General features: G+C 46.4%; 2 protein-coding genes across 5 annotated transcripts in view; one reads left to right on the plus strand and one right to left on the minus strand.

Moving 5' to 3' along the window:
• The window catches only part of FANK1 (fibronectin type III and ankyrin repeat domains 1), a 101,710-nt gene extending 84,643 nt beyond the window's left edge, over positions 1-17,067 (plus strand). For all 3 annotated transcript variants that reach the window (XM_082721247.1, XM_082721249.1, XM_082721248.1), the window contains 8 exons: positions 4,894-4,975; positions 6,004-6,078; positions 6,893-6,958; positions 11,862-12,027; positions 15,733-15,876; positions 16,419-16,496; positions 16,677-16,721; positions 16,816-17,067. In XM_082721247.1, the coding sequence (XP_082577373.1) occupies positions 4,894-4,975; positions 6,004-6,078; positions 6,893-6,958; positions 11,862-12,027; positions 15,733-15,876; positions 16,419-16,496; positions 16,677-16,721; positions 16,816-16,869 (710 nt within the window). In that variant the 3' untranslated portion in view covers positions 16,870-17,067. The remainder of the gene's footprint in view (positions 1-4,893; positions 4,976-6,003; positions 6,079-6,892; positions 6,959-11,861; positions 12,028-15,732; positions 15,877-16,418; positions 16,497-16,676; positions 16,722-16,815) is intronic.
• Positions 17,068-20,154: 3,087 nt separating this feature from the next.
• ADAM12 (ADAM metallopeptidase domain 12) overlaps positions 20,155-25,435 on the minus strand; it is a 329,491-nt gene continuing 324,210 nt past the window's right edge. Inside the window, exons 23-24 of one of the 2 annotated variants that reach the window (XR_014309055.1) lie at positions 23,662-25,141; positions 20,155-22,135 (exon numbers count right to left, since the gene is read on the minus strand). Coding sequence is in view for 1 of the 2 variants with exons in the window: in XM_082721242.1 (XP_082577368.1) it covers positions 25,081-25,141 (61 nt within the window). In the remaining variant the exon portion in view is untranslated. Of the gene's footprint in view, positions 25,142-25,435 lie in introns of both variants that reach the window. The other variant, XM_082721242.1, reaches the window with a different exon arrangement.

A 25,435-nucleotide genomic window follows, 5' to 3' on the forward strand; every position in this document is an offset into this window, starting at 1 on the left:
CCCCTCCTGCACTCCTCTGCCTTTGCCCCATTTCTCTGGAGCTCCCACCTCGGAGCCCCCTCTTCCCGGTGCCCCTTCAACTCCTCTGCCTGCCACTGTCCAGGCAGAGCTCTGCTTGGGGGTGGTCCCTTGTGCCTCCGCCAGTACCCGGCTGGGTCTCACCCCCTCTGATAGCACCCAGCCCATCTTATTTTATGTATCTTTCAGCTTCTTTGTCTCCCACCGACTTGTGTGCTTCCAAAGTGGAGGACGTGGTGGGTCAGTCATGTCTGGCGTAGAAGATCACAGTGCATGGGTGGACGGATGGGGAATGGAAAGGTCCAGAGGCAGAATTAGGACGAAGAGGGAAACACTGATCTTCTCAGCTTGCACTCCTGTCTGGGGAGATGCACGTGTGTCCTACGGGCTGGGGAGCATCCCCTTGACCTGCATGGGGGAGGCAAACAGGATGCAGAGGCGGCCATGGTGAGCCTCTGCTCGCCTCTGGCATCTTTGCTCCTGCCACATCCACGCCAGGGCAGGGGCTGCAGGACCCTCCGGCCGGAGCTGATGTGGTGCTCGCCTACCATTCAGAGCTCTTCGGGAAGGCAGACACCATTGTAGGTTTCCATCAGCTGGCCAGGACGGTGCTGGCTTCCTGCGGAGCTGGCTTCCCAGAGGCAGCTACAGCGAGGTGGTCTAGGATCCAGAGCATTTGTCCCTGCAGCCCGTGGCTTCTGTGGGTCACTAGACCAGACCTCCTGCAAGGACCAGGGTGTGATGGAGACATGGTTCCTGGTGTTAATCTGCATACCGGGCTTCCTGCTCCTTTCGTGGTCTGGTCACAGCGCTGGGCTGCAGTGGGCAGGGCTCTCAGACTTGGGGGGGCTCTCCCGGGTGGCAGTGGTCCTGGACCCTCTTCCTGCTAGCTGCTGCTCCCTGACACTATTATTCTATTTATAATACCCAAAGCAGACTCCCTTAAGGAGGTAGATCATGCTAAACAAAGAATTAAAAATGTGCATATTTTCCAAAACAAGTAAAAATTGCTTCTGTGGGTTGATCACTTGCATTCAGTTTGAAAGTGTTTTTAATGAATCCCGAAAGCATGCACTTTGTTTGAATAAAGGATGCTTAGCTTTTTTTTTAATTTTTTTAATTCCAGGTAAAGTACACAAGACTCTTGCTTAAATGAGGCATGCAATTTTAATCAGTTGGGCCCTTAAAAAGAGAAAAGCAGCTGCTGCTTGTTAATTGGCAAATCTCTCCTCCAATGAGCTCATCATTTACCCACTGCTTCTAACAGAGACCCGAATTCTGCCCAGAAAGGTGTTACTGCCATATTGGAATCTCTGTGGGCACATCTGCCACTAAATGACCCTCTTACAGAACAGGGCGATGGCTTTCCCTCCTCCTCGGTGTCCCCTCTCCTGGCCCTGCCTGATAAGTTCCATCCAGTGCTGCGCTAGGACAGGAGGGCGGGGGTGGGGAGCACTTGCAGACGTCGTCCCCGTGGGCGGCATTGATTCAGCATTAACATCCGCCAAACAAACCCCCAGAGGCACAGCCTGCCTTCTCTGTATTCGGTTGTACTTGGGCCAGGCCCACCATGTCTTTGGGGATTCAGGGGTAGCAGGAGTGGAACATTTGGCTCCCCCTGGGATTTCCTCTCTTTGTGACTCTTGCCTGTAGTGGGAGAAAGAACTGCTCCGCTCTGTTCTGCCAGCAGGACCCCTTCACTTATTCCTCCTCCGATTCATATAAACGGAGACTTTTGCAAGCCCGGGTTGATCCGCGTCTGGTCCGCTGCTCATCTTCAGGACTCTTTGCCTTCCCGGCAGTGGTGTGAGCGGGGTTAATGAGTCAGTGCTGACAAAGAGCATCTATGCCCCGAACGAGAAGTGTCGCTTCCTTGTGCGGAAACTCCACAAACAAGGAATGGTTAGCCATAGGGCTGTGCTCCTTCCCCTCTGTGAGGGGTCCTTTTGTTCTAAGTAAGGTATGAGGGCTCTGATCACCTATTGCAGAAGCTGACATAGGGCACTACATTCATTTCAGTGGTGTCCTACCATCAAAATACCCTGGTCTTTGCTGCGCACCGTCCTCACGCCTCTAAGCACGAAACGAACTTCTTTGATTTTCTAATATTTGCATGCTGCAGGGGCTCCTGGGTAGGAGGGACCAGGAAGTGCCCCCCCCCCCTGCCTCCCCCCAGCCGAGAGCTGGACGGGCCCGGTAAGACCGAGGTCGTGGACTGGAGGTGGGTCAGAGCAGAAACACGTGGCGATCCTGCACCTGCTTTTAGAACTTTGTTTAGAATCTTAAATTCATGCTTTTCTGAAACTTTTTAGGCTTTGGCATACCCTCTCATTTACCAGTTTGTTCCGGGGGAGCATGTTTTTTATTGACGAAGTCTGCCTATTTTCAGAGTTTCATAAGGTTGGAAGCACATGATGAGTTGGTGGGCGGGTGGCCGAGCGAAGGCCTCGTGAGCTCTGACGTTGCCCACACCTACCTGCTTGGTCTCAGACAGCCACTCTGCCTTCCTGGCTCTCTTCTGTGGTCTGAAGAAGAATTTAAAAAAAAAAAAAAAAAAAAAAAAAGGATTGTGTAGAGTCCTAGATAGAGCTTAATGAATAAGTTTCGAGTTAGGATGTCCTATTTTAAAATTTAGTAGAAATAGGACAAGCTTCCTATGTTCTTCTAGATGATTCTATGCAAATTAGTTGTTTTTGTATTTTTGGTGGCAGTTGAAGTTTGTGAATCACAAGAGGGAGCTGGCAGGGGTATGTACCACCCCCATGCTACTCTCCCGTCCTTCCCAGGAAGGGAAAGGAGGGGAAACTTTCCATGGGTTCAGTTTGTCCACTAAAGCAGGGATGCGTCACCCAACAGATCATTTTCAGTCCTTACTATCTAGCCCGGGGCTCCTCAGCCTTGGTGCGCTGATGTTTGGGGGCTGCATAATTCTCACTGTGTGCAGGTGAGATCATCAGTATCCCACGCCTCTACCCACTAGACGCCAGGAGCACCAACCCTTAAGGTGCGACAACCAAAAATATCTCCAGGTTTTACCAAATGTCCTCTTGGTGGTGGTGGTGTTGGGGTGGGGGTTCCCTTCTGTAGCCCCCCAGGGGAACCACCAAGCTAGGCGCGATCTTCCTTGGAAGGCCAGGGACAGAGGGGGGCCTTGCCCTTGGACGGTTTATCGTGATACTTTTCCTCAAAGCGTTTGGTCTAAAACTATGTGTGGAAAGATGAGGAGGAGGTACAGCGCGGCTGAAAAATGGTCAGGAGATTGGCAAGCACTAGCAGACAAAGTTGGGATTTCAAAAACCGTTTTCACTTGGCTTTATTTTATTTTATTTTATTTTTTTACCAGAAGAACAAGGGTGTCAGCTAGAGGTCATTCTGCTAGTGATCGATATACTCTTCTGCCCCATCCGCCCTGGCTTCCCAATTCATAATGTGCCCCGTTAAAATCTTCCAAGGAAACGAGTAGAACAGGGGCTCCGGGGCCCAGGAGCTCTCCCTAGCGGAATTCGCTGACCGGGATGGGTACTGAGTTTACAGTCCCCAGTTCCAGTGAGCTCCATGGGCTCATCCCAGAGAGTTTTTCTACTGCAGGGGCAGGAAGAGGGAACTTTCTCCCCACCTGGTGGGGCCAGCCGGGGGATCTCTGGAGGCCAGCCTGGTGGAGGGTGATGAAGGGGTGGGTGAGCCCCAGGAATCAGTCTCGGGGCAAATGTGGGAGGACAGGTAGGAGATGGGTGTTTTCTTTCAGGGTTTCAGATGATGACAGGTTCGAAGCTGGTGCTACTGTGTAAATGGCAAAGGAGAGGAACACACTGGTCTTGTTCCCTCTGGGACCCTCAGGGTCAAGACTGGGCATGCGAGTGACGTAATAAATGTTTGAGTGAATGGAAGAGACCTTGGGGCTGCCTGGAACTGGGGGTTATAGACTCAGGACCCATCCGGGTCAGCGAGGTCGGCTCAGGTGTGATGGGCGTGACAACGGTGGGGACAAGGACAGTGGCCACTGCCCTTCCCACGGCCTCCACAGCGGATGCGTGTTGGATATTCAGGACATGCCAGGTGCTCTGCTAAGTGCTTCGCGTGTGTTCCATTTACGCCAAACCATTCAAGCAATGAGAGACGCACAGAGGGTGAAGCAAGCCCTGGAAGACGGGCTTCTCTCACTTGGCCATTTATTGTCACACACTGCACCTTTCTGCGCTCTGTCTTCCTCGAGGACCTAACGTTCCCCCCACGCAACGGGACGCCCTCCCTTCTGCCCCACTTCCCCTTGTTCCTGGAGTCGCTTGCAGCCTTCCCTCCTGGCTCCTCTGCCTGGCAGGCTCTCCCCCATCATCGCGCTTTCTCACGGTGCTCCCCCTCTGTGAACGAGCCCCTTCTGCGCCCCGGCCCCCCAGCAGCTCTGGGGAGACCAGGCCAACGTGAATGTTATATTCCTGGGAAGCACTGAAATTTTGGATGTCAAATGTTACAGCAATTTATTTTTGTCGTTTGTTCAAGTAGTTTAGAGTCCTTTGGCAAACCAAACCAGCATGTTGCGACGATCATGGGCTTTTCCTTGCTTGTAAGAGACATTTAGTAAGTCTTAGGAAATCTGGAAGGATTATTTTCACCTATCAAAATACCACGCAGAAAGCAGTGCTTTTATAACTTGAGAATGTCCCAAGTCCTTAGGACAATCTGAATGTTCTTAATATATGGAAACATGGCCTTTCTCAGTAAAAGAAGTGGAATAGGAAATGTAAGCCACACTTCTCGGAATAGCCAAGTGCCTTCTTGGAGGGGACCGTGCACACCCACTCAAGGCCGCGGGAGGCGCATATCCGGAATGAATATTCTCTCACTCGACTTTGGCGACTGTTTTCCATCTTTCTTCAGGAGAACCCATAAGTAGTGAACACTTTCACCGAGCAGTCAATGTGAATGATGAAGATTTGCTGGTTCGAATACTTCAAGGAGGGTGAGAGAACTCTGCCTTAAAATTAAACAATTTTTAATGCCCAGCAAGTACATAGAATTGCACTTAACTTTATTTCCCCTCCATTTTCCATGCCTTTGAAATTGCTCCAAAATAGATCTCCGGTGACTGGTAGGGAGTTCAGCAGAGTCAATAAAGATGGCCTCTGAGCCCCATGGAAATGCTAGGTTTTGTAAATATCTAATGGAAATTGAAAATGAAAATGAGAAGTCTGGGTATCCTCTTTTCTTCCCAGAAATAATTCCCATTTTTAGTGTATGTGCTGCCGAAGCGAGCACTCCAGAAATAATTCCTGACTCTTGCTTATATGCCATAGCAGTTAGGCAAATTTCACCCCTAAGTGTCCACATCTACCTAAGGAATAATTAAATCTGCTGTTTCTGATTCAAAAAGTCGGTAAAACACTAGAAGAAAAGTAGCAAACACATTTGCTGCCATGGGATGTTTGAGGCCCTCGTGTAATGAAAGATGAACAATGTTACGCAGATTCTTTTTGAATCAGAAAAGTTTTGAGAACCTTAGAAGACCAGTCATTTTGCAAACAGGGCCCTTAGCTTGGGGGAGAGAAGGACCCCACAAAAAAACAAGGCTTCTGAGCTGGTATTGAAGAGCTCTGCTTTGTTCCTCCAGGGGCCTCCAGGGAGAAATGCAGGCCTCCCCAGCCCAGACTCTTGGTGGAGCGGAGTGTGGGATTGCCGGCGCCCCTCTGTTCTGGAAGGTGGTGGTGCTCGTCCCAGTGTTTCCACTGCTCACATGCTGGTTTTGAGTTGAACGAAGAGCTGGTTTTAAGAGAAACTAGAGCAATTTCCCTTTCTGTGAATTCGAATCCTTGAGAAATATTTAGGCAAGGGTGGTTTAAGACAACAGAAACTTAATGGCCCAGAAGAAATCGGAATTTTCAGGGAGAATAAATCGTTTTAGTCACCTGTGTCCTGCAAGAGACCTCCGCTGTGACTGCGGAGAGCCATGTGGAGCATCTTAATCTCTTTTCTTTGTGTTTTTTCCCCAAGAAATGTTAAGGTTGATGTTCCCAATAAGTTTGGCTTTACTGCTCTGATGGTTGCTGCCCAGAAAGGTTACACCAGGTAGGCTTCCTCCTCTCGTATCTCTGAGTGCCTGAACCTTTCCCTTCTCCCAAAGGCTCTGGTCAGAACATGGATGGGAGGGAAAAAGGTGTGGGCAGGACTCCCCTTAATCTTGCTTTCCAAAACTCTACCATGTGCGGGCTGCCCCCAAACTCGGCTGTTTGCAGCCCGAAGTTCTACACCGCACAGGAGAGAATGTAAATGTGTAGAATCCTATGGTGAGGAAGAGAGGTAGCCACTAAATTCTATTTTACAATATATTTTACATGTCCCAGGAAAACTGATTATTGGAATAAGAGTGTCTTTAAAAAAAGAAAGAGGGAAGGATATTAATTCTGGAAAACAAACTTCCCCGAGAGGTTGCTAAGAGAATTTTCCCCGATACACTCTATCATCTCTATGCCACACAGAGAAATAGTGGCTTATTTTACAACCATATTTATATTTAACTACTAAAGTGCCATTTTGGAAAAAAAGACCTATATTTTATTAAATGCTGCCATTTGAAAATCTATTTAAAATGGCCATTAAAGTGACAGCAAATTAGCTTGACAATACAATGTGTTTCATGTGGTATAATTTGTTTTCAATGAATAATTCATGTGAGGAAGAAGCCCCCCCCCTTTCTTTTTTTTGGTGTTGAAGTGATAGTTTTCTGGTTTAATAATGTCCTTTGAAGCCAGCCGGCCTCTGAAGGTAGAAAGGAAGTGTGGAGATGTGTCTGAAATGTAGCACTGTGTGTGTTCCCACATTACCGTGGGTTCCTATCCATCAAAGCTGCATCTCCAGTGACCTTCCGATTTGTCTCCTGCAGGCTTGTGAAAATCCTGGTTTCTAATGGCACAGATGTGAATCTGAAGAACGGAAGTGGCAAGGACAGGTGGGTGGTGGGATATGCCCCAAAATGTCCCCCTACTTCAGTTACCAGGTTTGTGCCCAGACGGTTTTTGATTTAACCCAAATATTTGCAGCAGCTTCTTTTGACAGGGCTGTATCCCAAAGGGAAGAGGTCGATGAACAAAGCCTGGCTTATTCATTCGTTCTCGTATTCCTTCACGCGCCGGCATGAAGTGGGCTATACCCACCTGCCCTCACTCAGTGCCTGGCACACGCTTAGTGCTCAGTGACCAGTAGCCATGATGGTAACCATTGCCAGGGCTGTGCTGGGCATTTGGCTGTGCCTGCGACACTTGGGGCCCCCCCCAGGGATCTCCTTACACTTTGCCTTACTCTCTTAACTAAGCCTCTTAGGGGTTCCAAAGAAGCACAAAGCAGTCATGATGAAAGCTACAGCCCAAGAACTTCCCGCGGTGGAGGCGTGGAGCGCCACACGGGAGAAAGTGACAGAAAGAGCACGATACTTGGAAACTCTATTCAGACAGATTAAAGAATGCTCTACAAAGACTTAAAAATGATCAGTATTCTAGTAAAACACCCTATACAATAAAATGGACCAATTCCTTATAAATCTAAGGAAAAAAATCAATTTAGAAATAATACATGGCCATGGCTATAGAGAAAATCTTTTGGAAATTTAGGAAGAAAAAAATAGAATTTTGGAAGGGTCCCTAACAGGGCCTAACAGTGGTGATAGCGGAAACCTAAACGTAGAAAGAAAGTGGTACACTGCGTCTACACCAGTACATGGGATAATTTCACTGAAATTATCTTTTCGATGGTACATTTTCTGGGAAAATGTAAATCCTCAAAACCAGCCCAAGACACAGAAAATCTGAAACAACCGATATCCGTGCAAGCACAACCAATATCTGTGCCAGCAGTTAGAAAACTTAGGAAGGGATTCTGAAACAGACTCGTGGGGGCCTGTTGTGCCCATGCGCTTGGGAGGAGCATAGGTAAAGACTGTAGATAACTTACTTAGCAGAGGAGTAGTTGGACTATCACCAAGCATAACCTTACTGCTGAAGTCTGATGGAGAAAGAAAGCTCTTTGTATGTTCATATGTGTGCAGACAGTCACGCCCCTTCCATCCTAACTCAGGGGGTCATGCAGGATGTAAGGATGTCTAGAGTAGGACATTTCTCAACGCAGTAGACCAAAGGTGAAAACCTAGGTTTGTGCAGAAACAAAACAGTAATTTGGTATAACCGCACACCTTTCACTAGTTAAAATATCTTTACTCTTTTAAAGAGCAGGATGCTTTCAGTCCTGGGGACAGCCTCTGGAGATAGGAGCACCAGCCTGTGGTGATGGAGAGAATTGTTTGATTGCATCATAAAAGCTTAGTTATCATATCAGACGACCAGCTGTCATTCCTAGTGTTGACAAATGGCTTTGAAGTTAGTAATGAAACCCGTAGGAGTGGGTGAGAGCCATAGAGCTCGATGTCGAATCCAGACTCGCCAGTGGTCAGGTCATATGACCTTGGGTAGTTACTTAACCTCTGTGTGCTTTATCTACGAGGTAAGGATGATAGAAGTCCTTACAGAATTGTGAGTGTTTAACAAGTCACTACAAGAAAAGTGAGTGAAAACGGTGCCTGGCATGTTTCCTTGTTTTGTCACTTTATGACTGGTATTTTGAAAGATTTTTTTTTTATTTTTTTTTATTCAACAGACAGAGATGGCAAGTTGGCAGAGAGGCAGGCAGAGAGAGAGGGGAGGAAGCAGGCTCCCTGCCGAGCAGAGAGTCTGAGATCATGACCTCAGCCTCCCAGGCGCCCCATGACTGGTATTTTGGAGTGCTGGTCAGCCTGGTGAGAGGTGAAATGTCTGAGACCTGGCTCCTTTCTTGCAGTGCCCAAGTGAGTCAGCTTTCAAATACTTGGACTTAATAAGGAAATTTAGTAAAGTGGTCAGCTACTATTTAACAATTTTTTTTTCTTAAATAACAGCAGTAATCAGTTAATAAGTATATGGAGGGAAATAGAATAAATATCTAACGGAAGTGAGAAATTTGTATTAAAAATCCTATAAGAATGAGATTAAAAGGTTTAAAAGAATGGCATATACCATATATGGTATACCATATGCCATACCTACATCATATACCAGAATGGCCAGATCGAAGACTGCAAAAGTTTCAGGTTTTCCTGAATGAGTATATAGACCAGCATAGCCTCAAAGGGGATTGTTCTTGGGAGCCTGTCAACGTGATTTTGATTGACCCGGAAGAACCAAGGGATGACGCCATCTACTAACCTTATCGAAGAGAAATGTGGAAAGACTTTTGACAGTTATTAAAATGCCCTATAAAGTTTTAGTAACTAATGTAGTATATGAGATCGAGACAAATAATTGAAAAAAAATCTGTGGAATGAACTAGAAATAGTTCTTCATATACGTCGGAACTTAGTACGTCACGATGGGAGCAACACAAACTAATGAGTGTCAGAAGAAAAAAAGGTTAAATACGGGCCTTGTATGGCATGCGTCAAAGTAAATTCCGGATGGGGCGCCTGGGTGGCTCAGTGGGTTAAAGCCTCTGCCTTCGGCTCAGGTCATGATCTCAGGGTCTTTGGATCGAGCCCCACATTGGGCTCTCTGCTCAGCAGGGAGCCTGTTTCCCCCTCTCTCTCTGCCTGCCTCTCTGCCTACTTGTGATCTCTGTCTGTCAAATAAATAAATAAAATTAAAAAAAAAAATTCCGGATGATTTAAGAATTAAATAGAAAAGACAGAACCAGAGAAACTACAGCATGTGTCTGGTCTTCTAACAAGGAAGGCAGAATCACTGAAATAAATCACTAAAGAGAAGACTAAAAGTACATGACACGTTTTTAAAAATTAATTACAAAGTAAAGGGTAGCCAGGGAAGAGATTTGCAAATATATTATAGACAAATGACTGGTGTATTTAATGTGGGGGTGGGTGCGTGTACCTTACCCACAAGATACACAGTAGAAACGAGCAGTTTACACGAAGACAATTCATAGCAGAATAAATTAAAAAGTTAATATGCAAAAGTGCCAGTAATAAAGTAAAAACTTACTGTCCTATTGTGAATTAAAAGAGGATAGTAGCGTTGGTAGAGTGAGTAAAAGGGACCCTTATTGTTGCAGTCGATGCAATTGTAAATGGACTTAAGGGCCCTGGAAAGCAATGCATCTAACGGGAGCCTCACGTTTGCACTAAGCATTTGGCAGTCTGCATGGGAAGAAAGCCCCACAAAGCCTGGCCAGCAAAGGGCCGCGTTTGCTCTTTTCTGGGAGTCTCCGAGACCTGCGGGCCTCGTAAGGATCCAGAGAGTGGGTCCAGAGATGCAGATCCAGAGATGCGGGCCTCCGCTTCCACTCCAGCCGCACTCAGGGCTGAGCCTCAGAGCTGGGCGTCCTGTTTATCACTCAGAGACTTTGTAGAATTTCCCTGTTGGGAAGACTTCCTTTGGCACTGCCCCCCACCGCCACCCCACCCCAACTCTGTATTTTGAAAAGTTCAAACATTTAGAAAAGTCGAAAGAAGAGTACAGTAAATTTCTATGTACTCACCGCTTAGGTTTGGCTGTTGTCAACATTTTGCCTTTTTTGCTTCTCTTTCTACATTTTTTATTCACCTTTTTCTCCTTACTTGCCCATTTCAAGGTGAATAGGCATCCGATTCCTCAAAATTCTTCAGTATTTCAGTGTGGGGTGTGGTCGCTAATCTCTCCTTGTAAAGATACAGTTTCCTGCTGAAATTAGCAAATAACCTATGGGGTAATCATGGTGTGAGTATCCTGTTCTCTGTTAACTTTTACCCAACGATTTTAGCACCCACTGATGGGCCTTACCCAGATCCGTTATTTAATTGGAATTGCCAAAGTGTGATTTTCTGATTCCACAATGTCGTCCCTGTCGACTGGCAGGTGGGCTTCGGAGAAGAGGGCTTTCCCTCAGCCCTCGACGATGGACTATATTTTCTTCTATAAAGGCAGAGTAAATGTTTTTATTTAAATACAAATATTTAGAGTATGGTATTGGCTTAATACCCATCTATAATGTCAAATGAGTATTTTTTCTCCCCTCTGCCTTTTTTGAATATCTTCACAGACTCATGGATATTTTTAAATCCAATATTTTACTCAATTTACAGTGATTCCTTTTTAAAATTGAGATGTAATTCACACACTCCTTTAAAATTTGGTCCTTAAGGAACATATTAACGACACTGTGCCGCTGTTGCTGGTCGAATTCCAGAGCATTGTCTTCAGCCAGAAAGAAGCCCTGTGCTCACCGGCAGGCACTCCCAGTTTCCTCTCTCCCGGCCCCTGGAAACAGCTACCCTGTCAGTTCGTCCCCAAGGATTTGCCTGCTCTGGGCATTTCGCGTAAACAATCCTACAACGTGTAGCCTTTTGTGTCCGGCTTCCTTTGCTTAGTGTGATTTTTTTTTTTAAAGATTTTATTTATTTATTTGACAGACAGAGATCACAAGCAGGCAGAGAGGCAGGTAGAGAGAGAGGAAGGGAAGCAGGCTCCCTGCTGAGCAGAGAGCCCGACACGGGGCTCGATCCCAGGACTCTGGGATCATGACCTGGGCCGGAGGCAGAGGCTTAACCCACTGAGCCACCCAGGTGCCTCTAGCGTGATGTTTTTAGGTTCATTTACATTGTGGCATAACATCAGTGCTGCTTTCTCCTTTTTATGGCCAAAGAATATTCCATCGTATGGGATGCCGCATTATGTTAATCTGTCCATCTGTGGACGGACACGACATTTCATATGAAGAATTTTCATGGCTTTTCCACTCCCATTAGGATTGCTTAGTCTAAACCAGGCAGGGTAAAACGGGGACCGGAGTGTGGTGACTGTACTTAGAGCTGTTGCCGCCCCCTCTGTGTGTTGCAGTCTGATGCTCGCGTGCTACGCGGGGCACCTAGATGTTGTGAAATATCTCCGAAGACACGGCGCGTCCTGGGAGACCAGAGACCTCGGGGGCTGCACGGCTCTGCACTGGGCTGCGGACGGAGGCCACTGCAATGTCATCGACTGGATGATAAAAGATGGCTGTGAGGTACGGGATCTTCCTTCTCAACTACACGTGTCGTGAAGACCTTGCGGTGTTGATCCATGGGGTTTAGGAGAAGTAGAGCCTTATGTGGATGCCTTTGATTTGCTGAACTTAGAAGTGCTGCAGAAAGCTCTCTGACTTACCAGTAAGAAGGTTCCTGAAGCCTGGGAAAAAGGGTCTTTATAGAACCGATATGATAGCTGAGGCTTCACATTGTCATGGAGGTTTGTCTTAATAGGACAAAAAGAAACTGCTGAATCCAGGGCTGGACCTGATGATGCTTCTGCTTATTTATGCCGGTGTCCATTCGCTCATTATCTCTTCATTCAATCTGTCCACAAAGATTTACTGAGCACCGGCCATGCACCAGTTGCTAGCTCAGGTCCTGGAGACCGGAGACGTGGAGAACTCTTACAGCCATAGGGCTTTTTACTGCTCTTAGAATGAGACTGTTTTTATTCGTGGTTTGCTTTAAAGATTAACCACTACAAAACCCTTCCCAAGAGCAAACTGACCATATCACAAACAGAGCATTTCAGCTGCTTGTGCCTTTACCTTGAAGCAGGCATGTGGGTAACCCTTCTGGTCTCGTGTTATCAGACAGTGCAGGTTGGACTTAGTGAATAGAACTGGTGTTGTTGGGCTTCTGTAGCTGTTTGAAGATGAGTCAACAGAATTAGCTCAATTATGGTAGCGGCGGATAACTTTGGAGAACTTAAGTTCAAGGCTTGAAAGAAGTTAAATAAAAATTTCAAGGCATGGAAATAAGGAATAGTAAACAAAATGCTCTCCTAATTGAGGTTGCCAGATGGTGCAGAGTATGGAGAAATTAAACTGATGACCTGGAAAATAAACTCAAATTGAGAGGAGTCATGTCTCCTGGAAGATGTTAGCAGATTTGTTCTGGCTTGTCTCTGAAGTGTGACTGAAGGAAAGCCTTGCCTTTTGCAATTGTGGGGTCTCCCTGGTTGCCACTGCTGTCTGCAAAGGGCTGAAGAAAGGGGCCATTTGAAGGAAAAACCTCAGTAGCTAAGATAATTCCCTTTTATCACATTTTTTTTTTCTCTCTTTTAGAAACATGCTCGAGAAGTGGTAAGGATTAGCACGTGGGCCTCAGTGGTGGGGCAGGGCCGCACCTGCCCTGGGTGGTGATAAGAGCCGTGGTTGTCTTGTTTGCTTTATGATGAGCTCTGCTCATGCTTTGGTCTCAGTAGAAGTCTGTAGTTAAAATGAATGTTGACCTTTGCTGAATGAAGGGCAGGTCTCTGCCATGAGTATTTAAATTCTGTAATTTTGAAAACAAACTTTCTGGGCTTCAGATACGAGCATGTTTGTTTGTAGGTAAATTCTTTTTTCTTTTTTAAATTAAGATATCATGTATTATTTGTTTCAGGGGTACAGGTCAGTGAATCACCAGTCTTACACAATTCACAGCACTCCCCATAGCGCATACCCTCCCCAATGTCCGTCACCCCGCCACCCATCCCTCCTAGTTCCCTCCCTCCCAGCAACCCTCCGCTTGTTTCCCAAGATTAAGAGTCTCTTACCATTTCTCTCTTTCCCCAGTCCCATCTCATTTCATTTTTCCCTCCTTCCCCCCACGGCCCCCCACCCTGCCTCTCAAATTCTTCGTATCAAGGAAACCATATGATAATTGTCTTTCTCTGATTGACTTATTTCACTCAGCATAATACCCTCTAGTTCTATCCACATCATTGCAAAGGGCAAGATTTCATTTCTTTTGATGGCTGCATAGTATTCCATTGTGTATAGACCACATCTTCTTTTTCCATTCATCTGTTGATGGACATCTAAGTTTTTTCCATAGTTTGGCTATTGTGGACATTGCTGCTATAAACATTCGGGTGCACGTGCCCCTTCCAATCACTACATTTGTATCTTTGGGGTAAATACCCAGTAGTGCGATTGCTGGGTCATAGGGTAGCTCTATTTCCAACTTTTTGAGGAACCTCCATGCTGTTTTCCAGAGTAGCTGCACCAGCTTGCGTTGTTTGTGGGTAAATTTTATCTTTTCCTGTAGCTCTGGAGCTACAGGAACGTGACCACTAAAGATTTCTGTGAGGTCGGTTGGTGGCAAACCGTGGATATCAACAGGAGTGCCTCCGTGTTCTCGGCAGAGGGGCCGCCCCGTGTTTGGGTGATGGTAGGAAGGGTCTGGGAGCCAAGCAGGGCACTGTGGCCACCATTCGAGAGTATCACGATTTCCTACTGACAGTGACTGACTGGCATGGGGAACCGTCTCTACGTTTAATGAGCCACGTGACCTTAGGAAAGGTGTTTGACTTCTCGGAGATTTGGTTTCATCACCGGTAGACCAGCAATCAAAGCACCTACCCCATTTAATCCTCAGCCCCAAAAGAGAAAATGAGCGTGAAAGTTCACGGTCCGCATAAAGCACCCCATAAAACAAGGCGATGATTTTATTATTTAAACACAATGGAGTCTGCTGCTCTGAGCTTAGTTGTTATTTGCATGAGAAAGAACTGCAAATCCTCATGATGTTCAGGGGGATAATCTCCTCTGTACAAATAACCTGACCCGTCCCAGGGACTTTGTGGCAGTCCCTAGTTTGTTCCCGCATTCTGGTGTTTTACTGACATGTTTGAGTAATACTCCTGTAACAGAATTAGGGGCAAGTGTGTGTGTGCACACACACCTATCACCTTCGGTATCATTCTTCAGGGATCGGTGAGGTCTTCCCTGGAATGGGCGGAGGCAACGCTCACATAGTCTTGTTCTAGAATACGGCTTTTACGTGACCTCGAGAGCTCCCAGTCCCTGGATTACTGGGAAGTGGCCATCTTATTACTAGTCCGATTGAGTTTGGAGAAGGTACTATGTTGGCCAACTCTCAGATTGGAATTTATGTCGTAAATTTGGATGCTTAGTGTTGATTCCACCTATAGTTCTCCTGCTTAAAGTTAATCCATGTTGATAAGTGTAAGGGTGTGTGTATATGTTACTGTCTCGTTCCAGAAAGGAGTTAAAGCTGCTTACAGAGACACTAATAAGGAAACAAAATAAATTAAAAAAAAAAAAAGGTGATGAAAGATAGTCGAGAAAATAAGATCTTTAAAAAAAGACTTTATTGGGGCGCCTGGGTGGCTCAGTGGGTTAAGCCGCTGCCTTCGGCTCAGGTCATGATCTCAGGGTCCTGGGATAGAGCCCTGCATCGGGTTCTCTGCTCAGCGGGGAGCCTGCTTCCCTCTCTCTCTGCCTGCCTTTCCGTCTACTTGTGATTTCTCTCGGTCAAATAAATAAATAAAATCTTTAAAAAAAAAAAAGACTTTATTTATTTGAGAGCGCACCCACAACAGCGGTGGGGAGGGGGGCTGAGCAGGGAGCTGGAGGCGGGGCTTAATCGCAGGACCCCGAGATCATGACCTGAGCTGCTTAACCCACTGAGCCCCCAGGAGCTCCCATCTTGCAACCCCTTGAACAAAATGTAGGTGATGAAGTTGCCGGCGGATGTCCTGGGCCTCTCAGCCCCTATAAAGTTCTAACACAGCTTCTCACCGCACGTGAACGTGAGTTAGCTCTGTTCCCTTGAGCCTTCCCAAGTCTCACCCCTTATGGGCTATCCAGCTCAGGGGCATTTGGGCAAGGAAACGTTCCTTTATAAGTTTCTGATGGGTATTTTTAAGGAAAAAGACCCTGGACTGAGAGCAGCTCTTCTCTGGCATAAAGGTAGATGCTGTGGACACGGGCTCAGGATGGACCCCCCTCATGAGAGTTTCTGCAGTCTCGGGAAACCAGAGCGTTGCATCTGTGCTGATTGAAGCTGGAGCGGATGTGAACATGAGAGATAAAGATGGAAAGACCCCGCTCATGGTATGCCTCTCTCCAGAACATAGCCTGGCTTTGCGGGATTAAGGTCAGAGCTGCTTCTAGAATTAGGAGATTCTTGTGAATTCAGCTCTGTACGAGCCCTGGGTTTTTGCTCTCTGTATATTCCCCACTGGCCTGTTAATAAAGGCATGATAATGTCACTGCAGTATTTTTGTTCTTTTTACAACTATTTCTTTAAGGATTACTGGCCCCAGTCTCCCGGGCCATTGTAGCAGCCTAAACTGATCTGTTCCAACAAAGAACATGCTGCTTTCTTGTGCTGGTCTGGGCTAGCATTTCTCCTGTCCTTGCAGTGCGGGGGAAGGCAGACTGGGCTCCAGTTTCCTTGCACTCAGCGTAGCAGCAGAGTGAGAGCACGCATCTGTCATGTGAAGTCACGGCGGCCTTAGCTGGCTCTGCCTTCTTGGGAAAGCCTCTGGCTGGTTTCCCTGGGCCTGCCATGCTTGGGGTCCACCCAGGCCGCCAGCCTCCTCCTCTGTGGGAAGCGCAGACTCGCTCACACCCCACTGTCATTGGTTTTTTAGGTGGCCGTGTTAAATAATCATGAGGAGTTAGTTCAGTTACTTCTCAGCAAAGGGGCAGATGCAAGTGTGAAAAATGAGGTAAGGAACTCAATCTTTATCTAAAGCCTTTCCCTGGAGAAGAAAGAAAAAAAAAATATATATATATATGTATATATATAGAGAGAGAATATTGTATTGCATATAATTGTATATAATTGTATTAATTGTATGTAATTGTATATTTTTATATATATATATAAATTTTGTTTTCCCTTTCAGTTTGGCAAAGGTGTCCTAGAAATGGCCAGAGTTTTTGACAGACAGGTTGGGATGTTCTTTCTGATTCTCGAGGCTAACTTTGTGGTACTTTAAAGAACCTCGAACCTGGGATGACGTTCACCTGTTTTTGTTTATCCAGAACGTGGTCTCCTTATTAGAAGAAAGGAAAAGAACCCAAATGGCCAAGAAGTAGTCCGTCTGCTGACCTGGGCGGCGCTACTGATTTCGAAAGCCCAAGCGAAACACAGTCAAAACGCAGCCATTGAGCTAGAGACTAAATTCCGCATCTTTGGGGGCCATACATTTGCTTATTTATGTAATTGAAGATTCAGTGACTTTTGTAACGTACAACTGTTCCCACTTTGAAATACATCTTTTTTTTTTAACCTAAGCACGTGCGCCTGTGGTGTCGTCATTGGGCGTCTGCCGCGTGGGGATGTTTTCTTGCCCTCGTGCCTTTTGCAGTTAGACACGAAGCCAAATATTTATGTATTAGAGCTGCACAGACACGGGTCCCCTGCTTCCCGCTCCTGCCGCCTGAGCTGTCCTCCAAGCCGGTCCAGGACCTTGTGGGAATTCTTCCCCGCATGTGTTTTCAATTACAACCTCGGCCCTCGACTTCAGGCCTTCCAGGCCGTGTGGTCAGGCCGGTGTTCCCTTCTGGAGGACGTTCCTGGAAGCCCAGGAGGCCCCGTGAAAAGGTTTCTCCTCAGCTGTTGGCCTCACATCAAAGTAAAAAAACAAAACAAAACAAACAAAAGTATTTCAAGACTCTGATTCTGCTCTGTTAGAGGAGTCTGGTGGAGGGTCAGTCTTTCTAGAACAGACCTAACTGAGCATGTGTTTGCATATCTGTATGACAAAGGAAGACCTGGCCTGCTGGCATGCTGACGACTGTGCCAAAAGAAGTATATTAAGTTAGGCTGCAGAGCAGAAGGGGTTTTGACACTGGGCACGCAGCTGGAAGGCAAGCAGGCCTTAACTGCAGCGAGGGCTGCCGGTTGGGAGCTTAGACACACGTGTGCGGGAGCTTGAACTCGCAGACACACGTGACCGTGAGCCAAGTGAGCCAGCAGACCATATGCCTCTTGTGTCTCCAGAGACAAATGGGTTAACTTGGCCCCAGGAGAAGACTGGCCACAAAGGTCCACACCAGAGTGGAATTTTCTCTGCCAGAAAAGCCCGATTAAAAGGTAATTAAAGCTCCAAAGCTCTGGGGGGATGGGCACAAAGTGCAGGAGATTTTATTGATATTGGCAATTCTTAGCTTTATTCCATACAGTTTCTAGAATGTCCAGGTCTGGAATTGGATCTGTGGGTCATAGATCGTCCTCTCTTTACACATTTCATATGGGTTTTACCTTTTGTACAAATACAGATTCCTTTATTTCTGCTCTAATCTTGATTATTTCCCTTCTTGCGTGTGGGGTTGGCTTACTTTGTTGTTGATTTTCCAGTTCTTTAAAGTGTAAAGAGAGCTGGTGTATTCTGGATTTTTTCAATTTTTTTGAGAGAGGCTTGGATGGCTGTATTTCCCCCTTAGGACCGCCTTTGCTGTATCCCATAGGTTTTGGACTGAAGTGTCTTCACTCTCGGTTTCCATGAATTGTTTGTAAGTTTCTTCTTTGATTTCCCGGTTGATCCAAACATTCTTAAGCTTATTCCTCTAAATTTGCTAGATTAAATTTTTAAAATCTCTCTCAAAATCAGAGCATAGTCATTACTTCCCATAGTCCTCCCCCGCCCCCACGATCGATGTGGACCTTCATTTCATGTCTCGGTCTGTTGTAGATCCCATTCACGAGCCCCATCTGTGGCAGGAGTACACGTCCCTGCTCGTCAACAAAATCCAGGCGATGTCGTCCCATCCTCCTGATGGGAGCCTTGGCCATACAGTGGGGTGACTTTGGTCAACGAAATGGTAATGGAAATGGCTCCTGCCCCTCTGAGCAGAAGCTTTAAGAATCCCCACGTGTCTCTTCCTTCTGTCACAAGACCAGCCGTGACTCAGTGGAGGTGCTCCCTCAGCCTAGGGCCCCGCGGAAATGCCAGAGGTCACCCGCAGATGGGTGACTCAGGAGAAACAATCCTCTTGTGGGGTAAGCCACTGAAATTTTTTTTTTTAAAGGATTTTTACTTATTTATTTGACAGAGATCACAAGTAGGCAGAAAGGCAGAGAGAGGAGGGGAAGCAGGCTCCCTGCTGAGCAGAGAGCCCGATGCGGGCCTCGATCCCAGGACCCTGAGATCATGACCTGAACTGAAGGCAGATTTTTCAACCCACTGAGCCACCCAGGTGCCCCACAAGCTGCTGGAATTTAAGAGTGGTTTGCAGTTGTAGTCAAGGTAGCCAACCGTGAGTGCTGATGAGGTCTTGTGATAGGTTTGTGAGTTTAATTTTCCACAAATGACATTCGCATCTCTTGAGTCCTGTGGTTTCCAACTTATTTAAAAACTCAGGAATGGGTGCTGAATCTTCTCAAATGTCTTTTCAGTGTCTCTGGTAATCCTAATATGACATACTTCCTGAAAACCTGTCGATGTGGTGACTTGAATGAGTAGATTTTAAAGTACTGAACCATTCTTAGAGTCCTGAGACATCTCCCTGGGTTACGGGGCCGCACTGGAGTCTCTATGTTCAGATGCTTTGTGTGGGTGCGTTCCCTCCTCTTTCCTTAGTGAGATCAGTGATTTGACTCGTGTTTTAATTTTCCCAAAGATGCAACCCATGGTCTGTTGTACCGTTTGGAACTGGAGTTTTACTTCATGGCTTTATATGTAGTTTTATAGATAGTTCTGTGTATACAGAACTTTTTCAGAGGCACTTTGAATGAAGGCACATTCTATATGTTTGAAGTATCTCCATTGGATCCATTTTGATTATGTTAATTTTCTTTATTATGTTTATTTAGCTGGCATATAGTATGCTCTTAACTGGGGTCTTCTAGGTACTATTTTTTGCCTACTTGTTTTGACATGGATATAAGGTGTTCAGAACAAAGACCTTTTGTTACCATTCTATATATCTATTTTTCTTTGTATTTTCTGTAGTTCCTTATGAAGTTGGGTTCTGCTTTTAAAAAAATCTGTGAATATCCACTACACTCAGATTTTCATTCTGGAGAAAACTGATATCCATGTTTCTACCCCTACATGCTTGCTTTTTTGAATTTCCCTTTTTTGTAAATAAGGTGAGTTTTCAAAAAAGACTGATCTGGACAGGTTATACATTTACATTATTCAAGACAAGTCTCCAGTCCCCCTCCCCAACCCTTGGCCCCCACTCTTGCATATCTGAAAAGGCGTCTTCTTTCTTGTACTGTCGTCTGACTGGTAGCACCTGCCCCCTGACCACTCTTTTTAGTTTCTTACGGACTGTTCCAGATCATCTTTTGCCTCTGTAAATGGGGGAAAATACAGAGAAGGGGTTTCCCTTTCCCCATTTTTGTGACATTGTCAGTAATGAACAAGACACATCTTTATGTTTATCTGGATACCATTTATTGGATATAATATTCTTAACAATGGCTTTCTCTACGGAAACAGGTGGTTACTCGTAGAACCCCAATATGAGAAATGTGTACAAAAGCAACAGACTGTAACGTAAAAGGAATGTGTAAAAAAAAAAAAAAACAACTTAGCAAATGGAAGCTTTATAAATGGACAAAGCACGATGAACGTAAGGAACCGGTTTCGTAGCTATAAGTGTACTGTGCTAAGTGGCTTGCAGCCAAGTGTTCAAGATATTTTACTTAACAGTTGCCGCACACGCTCAAACCATGGGTCTTCCCCACAACCTCCCAATTCGACCTGATAGAAGGCAAAATAGACCCATTAGCTTCCTCGTCCTGCCTTGGACTCTTAGAGGATTTTCCGTCTTTCCAATTTGATACTTTTTGTTTTTCTATCAGTGTTTGCTTATAGACCACGGATATACATGTCATTCTACTTCTTTGTGAAACTTAAAAAGATCACAAGCTATTTATCATTTTGTCTGGATTTAAACTGCACTTAAATTGAGGACTGAATATATTATTTTCTGGAAGGAGACTCCCGGGGGGAGTGTAAGACATGTCTTTTGCAGATGATATAGAAAATCAGGATGGGTTCCAGAATATTCAACCTGGAAGAGCAGAATCCCACTGAGAATCCCTTTCACTGTGTGGTAAATCTCTGGGCTATCACTACCTGTTATTGAATGTTGTAACAATTTCATATGCAGTGTTTTGTCTCCTAGTTTTTCTCCTATGAAACAGGCTCTCAGGGCCGGACTTGTCAGCAGCCACTGCTGTCCCAGGAGCAGAGGGGGGGTTTCCATCCGCGTACAGGTAAATACAAATGGCTTCTAGAAGCATCCTCACGGCACAGAAACGGATCTTAGCCTGGGGCTCACTGATCTTTCTTAGTGTGTTACTGGTATCACTATCGGAGTTTCCAAAAAGGTTTTAAGGGACTAGATGTGAACAGGAACTGTAGAGTGAGTCAAAGGAACTGTGCCATCGCGGGTAAATTGTGCCATCGCGGGTAAACTGATCTTCTAGGGTGGGGGGTGTGCCTGTGCGAGGGACAATGCTGGATTCGAAGCTGGGGCACCGCTGGTGGGCTTCCTCCGAGCCGCCCCTCTGGAGAAGAGTGGGCTTTGGGCGTCCAGCGGCTGGGCTGGGGGGAGGGTAGCGACACGCCGCCACAGCCACACCCACTTGGGTTGACCTGCAGTAGCCCTGAAGGCAGAGACTTGTCACATGAGGGACATCGGCACTGGGTTTGCTCTGGAAAAGCGGCTGGGCTCTCGGTGATAAGAGGCAAATAGATGTATTAGCCTCTGCTGTGTCCCGATGTGTATACGGGCCTGTTCCTGAGTCGTGGTGGGGGGACGGGTGACTGTAGCAGCCTGGGGAAGCCTCTGGGGTGGTGGGGAGGGACAAGATGGCAGCTGCAGTGTCGCCCACCAGTCAGCCATAGTGTATGGAGTCAGACCTAGGGGTCAACACGGCACCGGGAGACTCCTGGAGAGGGCTGGTACCCTGTTTATCTGGGTCACTTGTGGCTACCCGGGGTCCTACTGACAGCAGGGAGGAGAGGGCTCCAGAGTGCATCTGCCCTGGGCCCGCTGCTTCCAGAACACTGAAGGGAGCCCTCCCTTGCAGAAGTTTTCAATGGAATCAGCCTCACGAGGAAAGCCCGCCCAGGGGTCAGCTTGCGTGAGAAAGATCCAGTCCAGCTGCCCAGGCATCTTGCCCTTTGAGTTATTAGGGTCGCATTGGCTCAGAATGCTAGTAAACATCAGCTGAGATGGGAGGAAGGCGCTGGGGCATTCCAGCCCGCCCAGCGCCAGGCTCTCTGCAGCACCGGGGAGATCACAGCTTGACACGGATCAGAGTTTTTGCTGTTTTTCTTTGAGGGGATGCAATGATGGCATTGTACTGATTTGCCAGAGAACAATGGCCTGTGGTTTCAGCCTGAGAATTCATAATAAAGTTAAGAAGGCATAAAAATGTCCCCTCTGAGACCAGTCAGGAGTATTTATGCTCATGTAGTTTAATTTGTTGCTTTTGTGGTTTCTGTGATGTCATCCCACATGTGTAAGCTGGAAAATTCACACTGGGAAGTGTAACCTCTGTATGCATATTCGGACAATGGAAAATGTTATGCATTGTTTCTCTTGGTTGCTACACATCTGATTCCATGTGTCAGGGAAACAAACTGTTACCAAAAAATTCAGGAGATAAACTTTTAAAGAGAATGCCTGGAAGATTAGCCCTATACTTCCCGGTAAGTGGGGTCATGTAAGCTACAATGATAACAAGACAGGGGAAGGAAAGTGACAACCCTCAGAGCCTGCTTTGGGTCTAGGCACGTTAAATTTCTCAGTGATGGCCTTATAAACTCAAATCAACCCTCATTCATGCCTATGAAACATTTAAAATATTAAAAATAGACTGCCATGGAAATAAAAGCATTGATTTTTTTGTTTTGATCATCTAAAAGCATATAAAAAGGGAGAGGTACACCTCCCCACTGCTTCCCCCCTCCCCCCTCAAAAAAAAATCCCCGTGGTTCTTTTAATTATATTAAAATGGAATGTATGCTAAAATGCTTCAGTTGATAGATTCTGTATCTTGGAAGTATTGTTCCTGTAATATCTATATTTGTCAAGGGATGTTAGGTTTAAACATGTTCGTACTCAATAATAACTTGTATGGCTCTATAAACGCAATTTGGGCTGCAGAGAGAGGGCTGGGTCATCAGCTGCTGCCCCTAAATGACCACTGATGATTCGTGTCATCAGAAGATCACAGCGTTAACCTTTTTTTTTAATACCAATCTATTCCCGATTGTCTGAAATGGAAACATAGGAATTCTAGCTAAGGACAGACAAAAAAGACAAAATTCACATCCTCTTCCTGATAATAGGAGGAGGGGCAGAATGACAGATCTAAGAATCTGGGCATCTGTAAAGACAGTACCCACATAACGCACCATGAAATTTCTGTAAACTTTTCAACAGCATGTGTTTTGGCCTTGATACAGTTACCAATGTACTATCAATTACAGTAATTCTGTAGATGTTCATCAGCAGTAATACTTTCTAACATGGCTTTGCCTTTTTAAGAAAATAATAATTGTATGATACACAGACCTACTCTATAGGGGTTGGAATGTATCAGATCTGGGCTCCCTTTTGTGTGTTTGTGGCACGGATTTGTTTAGTCTATCCGTGATCCATGAGTACTATGTTGCCGAGATACAGTGGGGAACAGGGGTGAGTTAAATGCCGTCTTGTTTTCCGGAAGGCAAGCTGATTCTTGGTCTATTCCTGGTCTCTGTGCTTCAAGGCCCAGGCAAACTGCTGAAATGACCCCCCCTGAAGTCTTTATCATAAAGCACTCGGAGTGAATTACAGAACTGTGGCCAACTGCTTTCGAGTGTGAAAAGGAGTCACATATGACCCGACTACAACACAGAGGTGTAATGGCATTTTTACCTTGTCTGAGGATTTTTGTAATTTTCGTGCCATTAGTACAGGCAACTTCAGGATCTCATTGTGAAAACGTCTCCCCAGTCAGACATTTGAAGAGCGAAAGGTTGAAGGAGCTGCTGCCCAAGACCACATTTCATGAATATTTAGGATTAAGAATCGATTTCCTTATCACATTCTGTGATGCTCAACAGGTAGGTTGCGAGTGTTAAAAAAAAAGAATTCAGACATGCTGAAAACATCTTTGAGAGAGTCCCCCAGCCAGGCTGGGAACACAGAATGTCCCCGAAATAACTGACAAGTCACTTAAATGGATGGTAGACACAGCCGGCCACACGGCCTTCTGTTTGGTTGTAGTTTCTGTGGGCATAGGGAGTCTGCCTAATTTTTAATAAGCTGAATTTTGCAAGAAGAGATTTTTATCTACAACGTTGATTCACTAGATCTGGTTACTGGTTCACATCTGAAAATAGTTATGGTCCCATGGAAAGCCTCATCTATCTGTCCGAACACAGAATCATTGTATTACAGTTGAGAAGATAAGGTGGTAATTTGCTTAGCTCCAAGCAGTACCGGGGGGCTGGAGGCTTGCAGTGCCTGGGTGTAGCCCACCTGCACAAATACCCCCCTGCCCCATCTAAGCAAGGTGCTGAGGCCACAGCACCATGGGAAGGGCAGTGTTTCTGTAAAGCAATGGTCTTTGCTCTCCAAATGTGCTCAAGGCCTGTGAGCTCAAGGTCAAGTTTCTGCCTGCCTTGTGTTCCAGTCTGTGCCCTGGCTCAGGTTCTCTCCAGACCCTCCTGGCCAGAAGCCAGGGCCTCCCCTTCTATCCTGGACCTTCAAGGTGTGGCTGCTGGTGGGCTGAGGCCCAGGGGCTCCCTGAAAGCCCAGCCCCAGCCTGGACGTGAAGCCCCTGGCCCTGGGCTGAGATCATCAGGGATTCCAGAGAATCACTCAAGGTTCTGCCTGGGGGCTCCTGAGCTGGGTCTGTGCCATGACCACAGCCATGGAGAGATTGTTGGAGAACCATTCTGCCAATAAAGCCTCGATCAAAAAGATAACCTCCTGTCCAGAATCCCATGTAGCATGAGATTTCAAGTTCACTGAACTACTGAAAGCGCACAAGGCTTCTTTCCGCGGAAAACTCAGTGATGGTTAAAAAAAAAAAAAAATGCCTCCCACAGCGCACTGCACTGGAGCCAGCATCGGGCATAAATTAATAATTTACAAGTTCCTGAGCAAGTGTACAGAGCACCATAGCACAGCACAGCACCAACGGCAGTAGCTCGAGTTTGGAGAAAACGGGTGTTTTAAACATTTTTAAAAAAATTCTATAAGTTGGTACAAAAAAACGAACTCCAACTGGAGTCGAACGATAGTGCAAACTTCTGTCTTCGCTGTCGAAAAAAGGTGTCAACTTGCTTCTCACTTCGTGTAGGTGGTGTGGGGGGGCCTGGGCACTTGGTGGGGGTGCTTGGGAGCGGGTCTGTGGCAAGAGAAAAGAAAATGAGATTGTAGGCGGAGCCCCCCGAAAGCAGCTTGCAGGTCCAGGGGCTCTTCTGCCCTCTGCAGAGCCTTGGGAACCAGACCCCACTCCCCATGCTGAGGGCTTGGGATGGCCCTGGCGGGTGGCAGGCTTGCGGGGCTCCAGGGGAGGCTGCTGCCGGCTTATGCCTGCAGGCCCCTGGAGGAGCCCTCACCGGAGTGCCACCTCCTCGCAAGGTGACTCCAGAACCAAGCCCCTCCCTAGAAGAACTGGGAGCCATGGAGGTCATGGAAC

This window comes from Mustela nivalis (genome assembly GCF_964662115.1).
Source record: "Mustela nivalis genome assembly, chromosome: 2".
NCBI classification, from domain to species: domain Eukaryota; kingdom Metazoa; phylum Chordata; class Mammalia; order Carnivora; family Mustelidae; genus Mustela; species Mustela nivalis.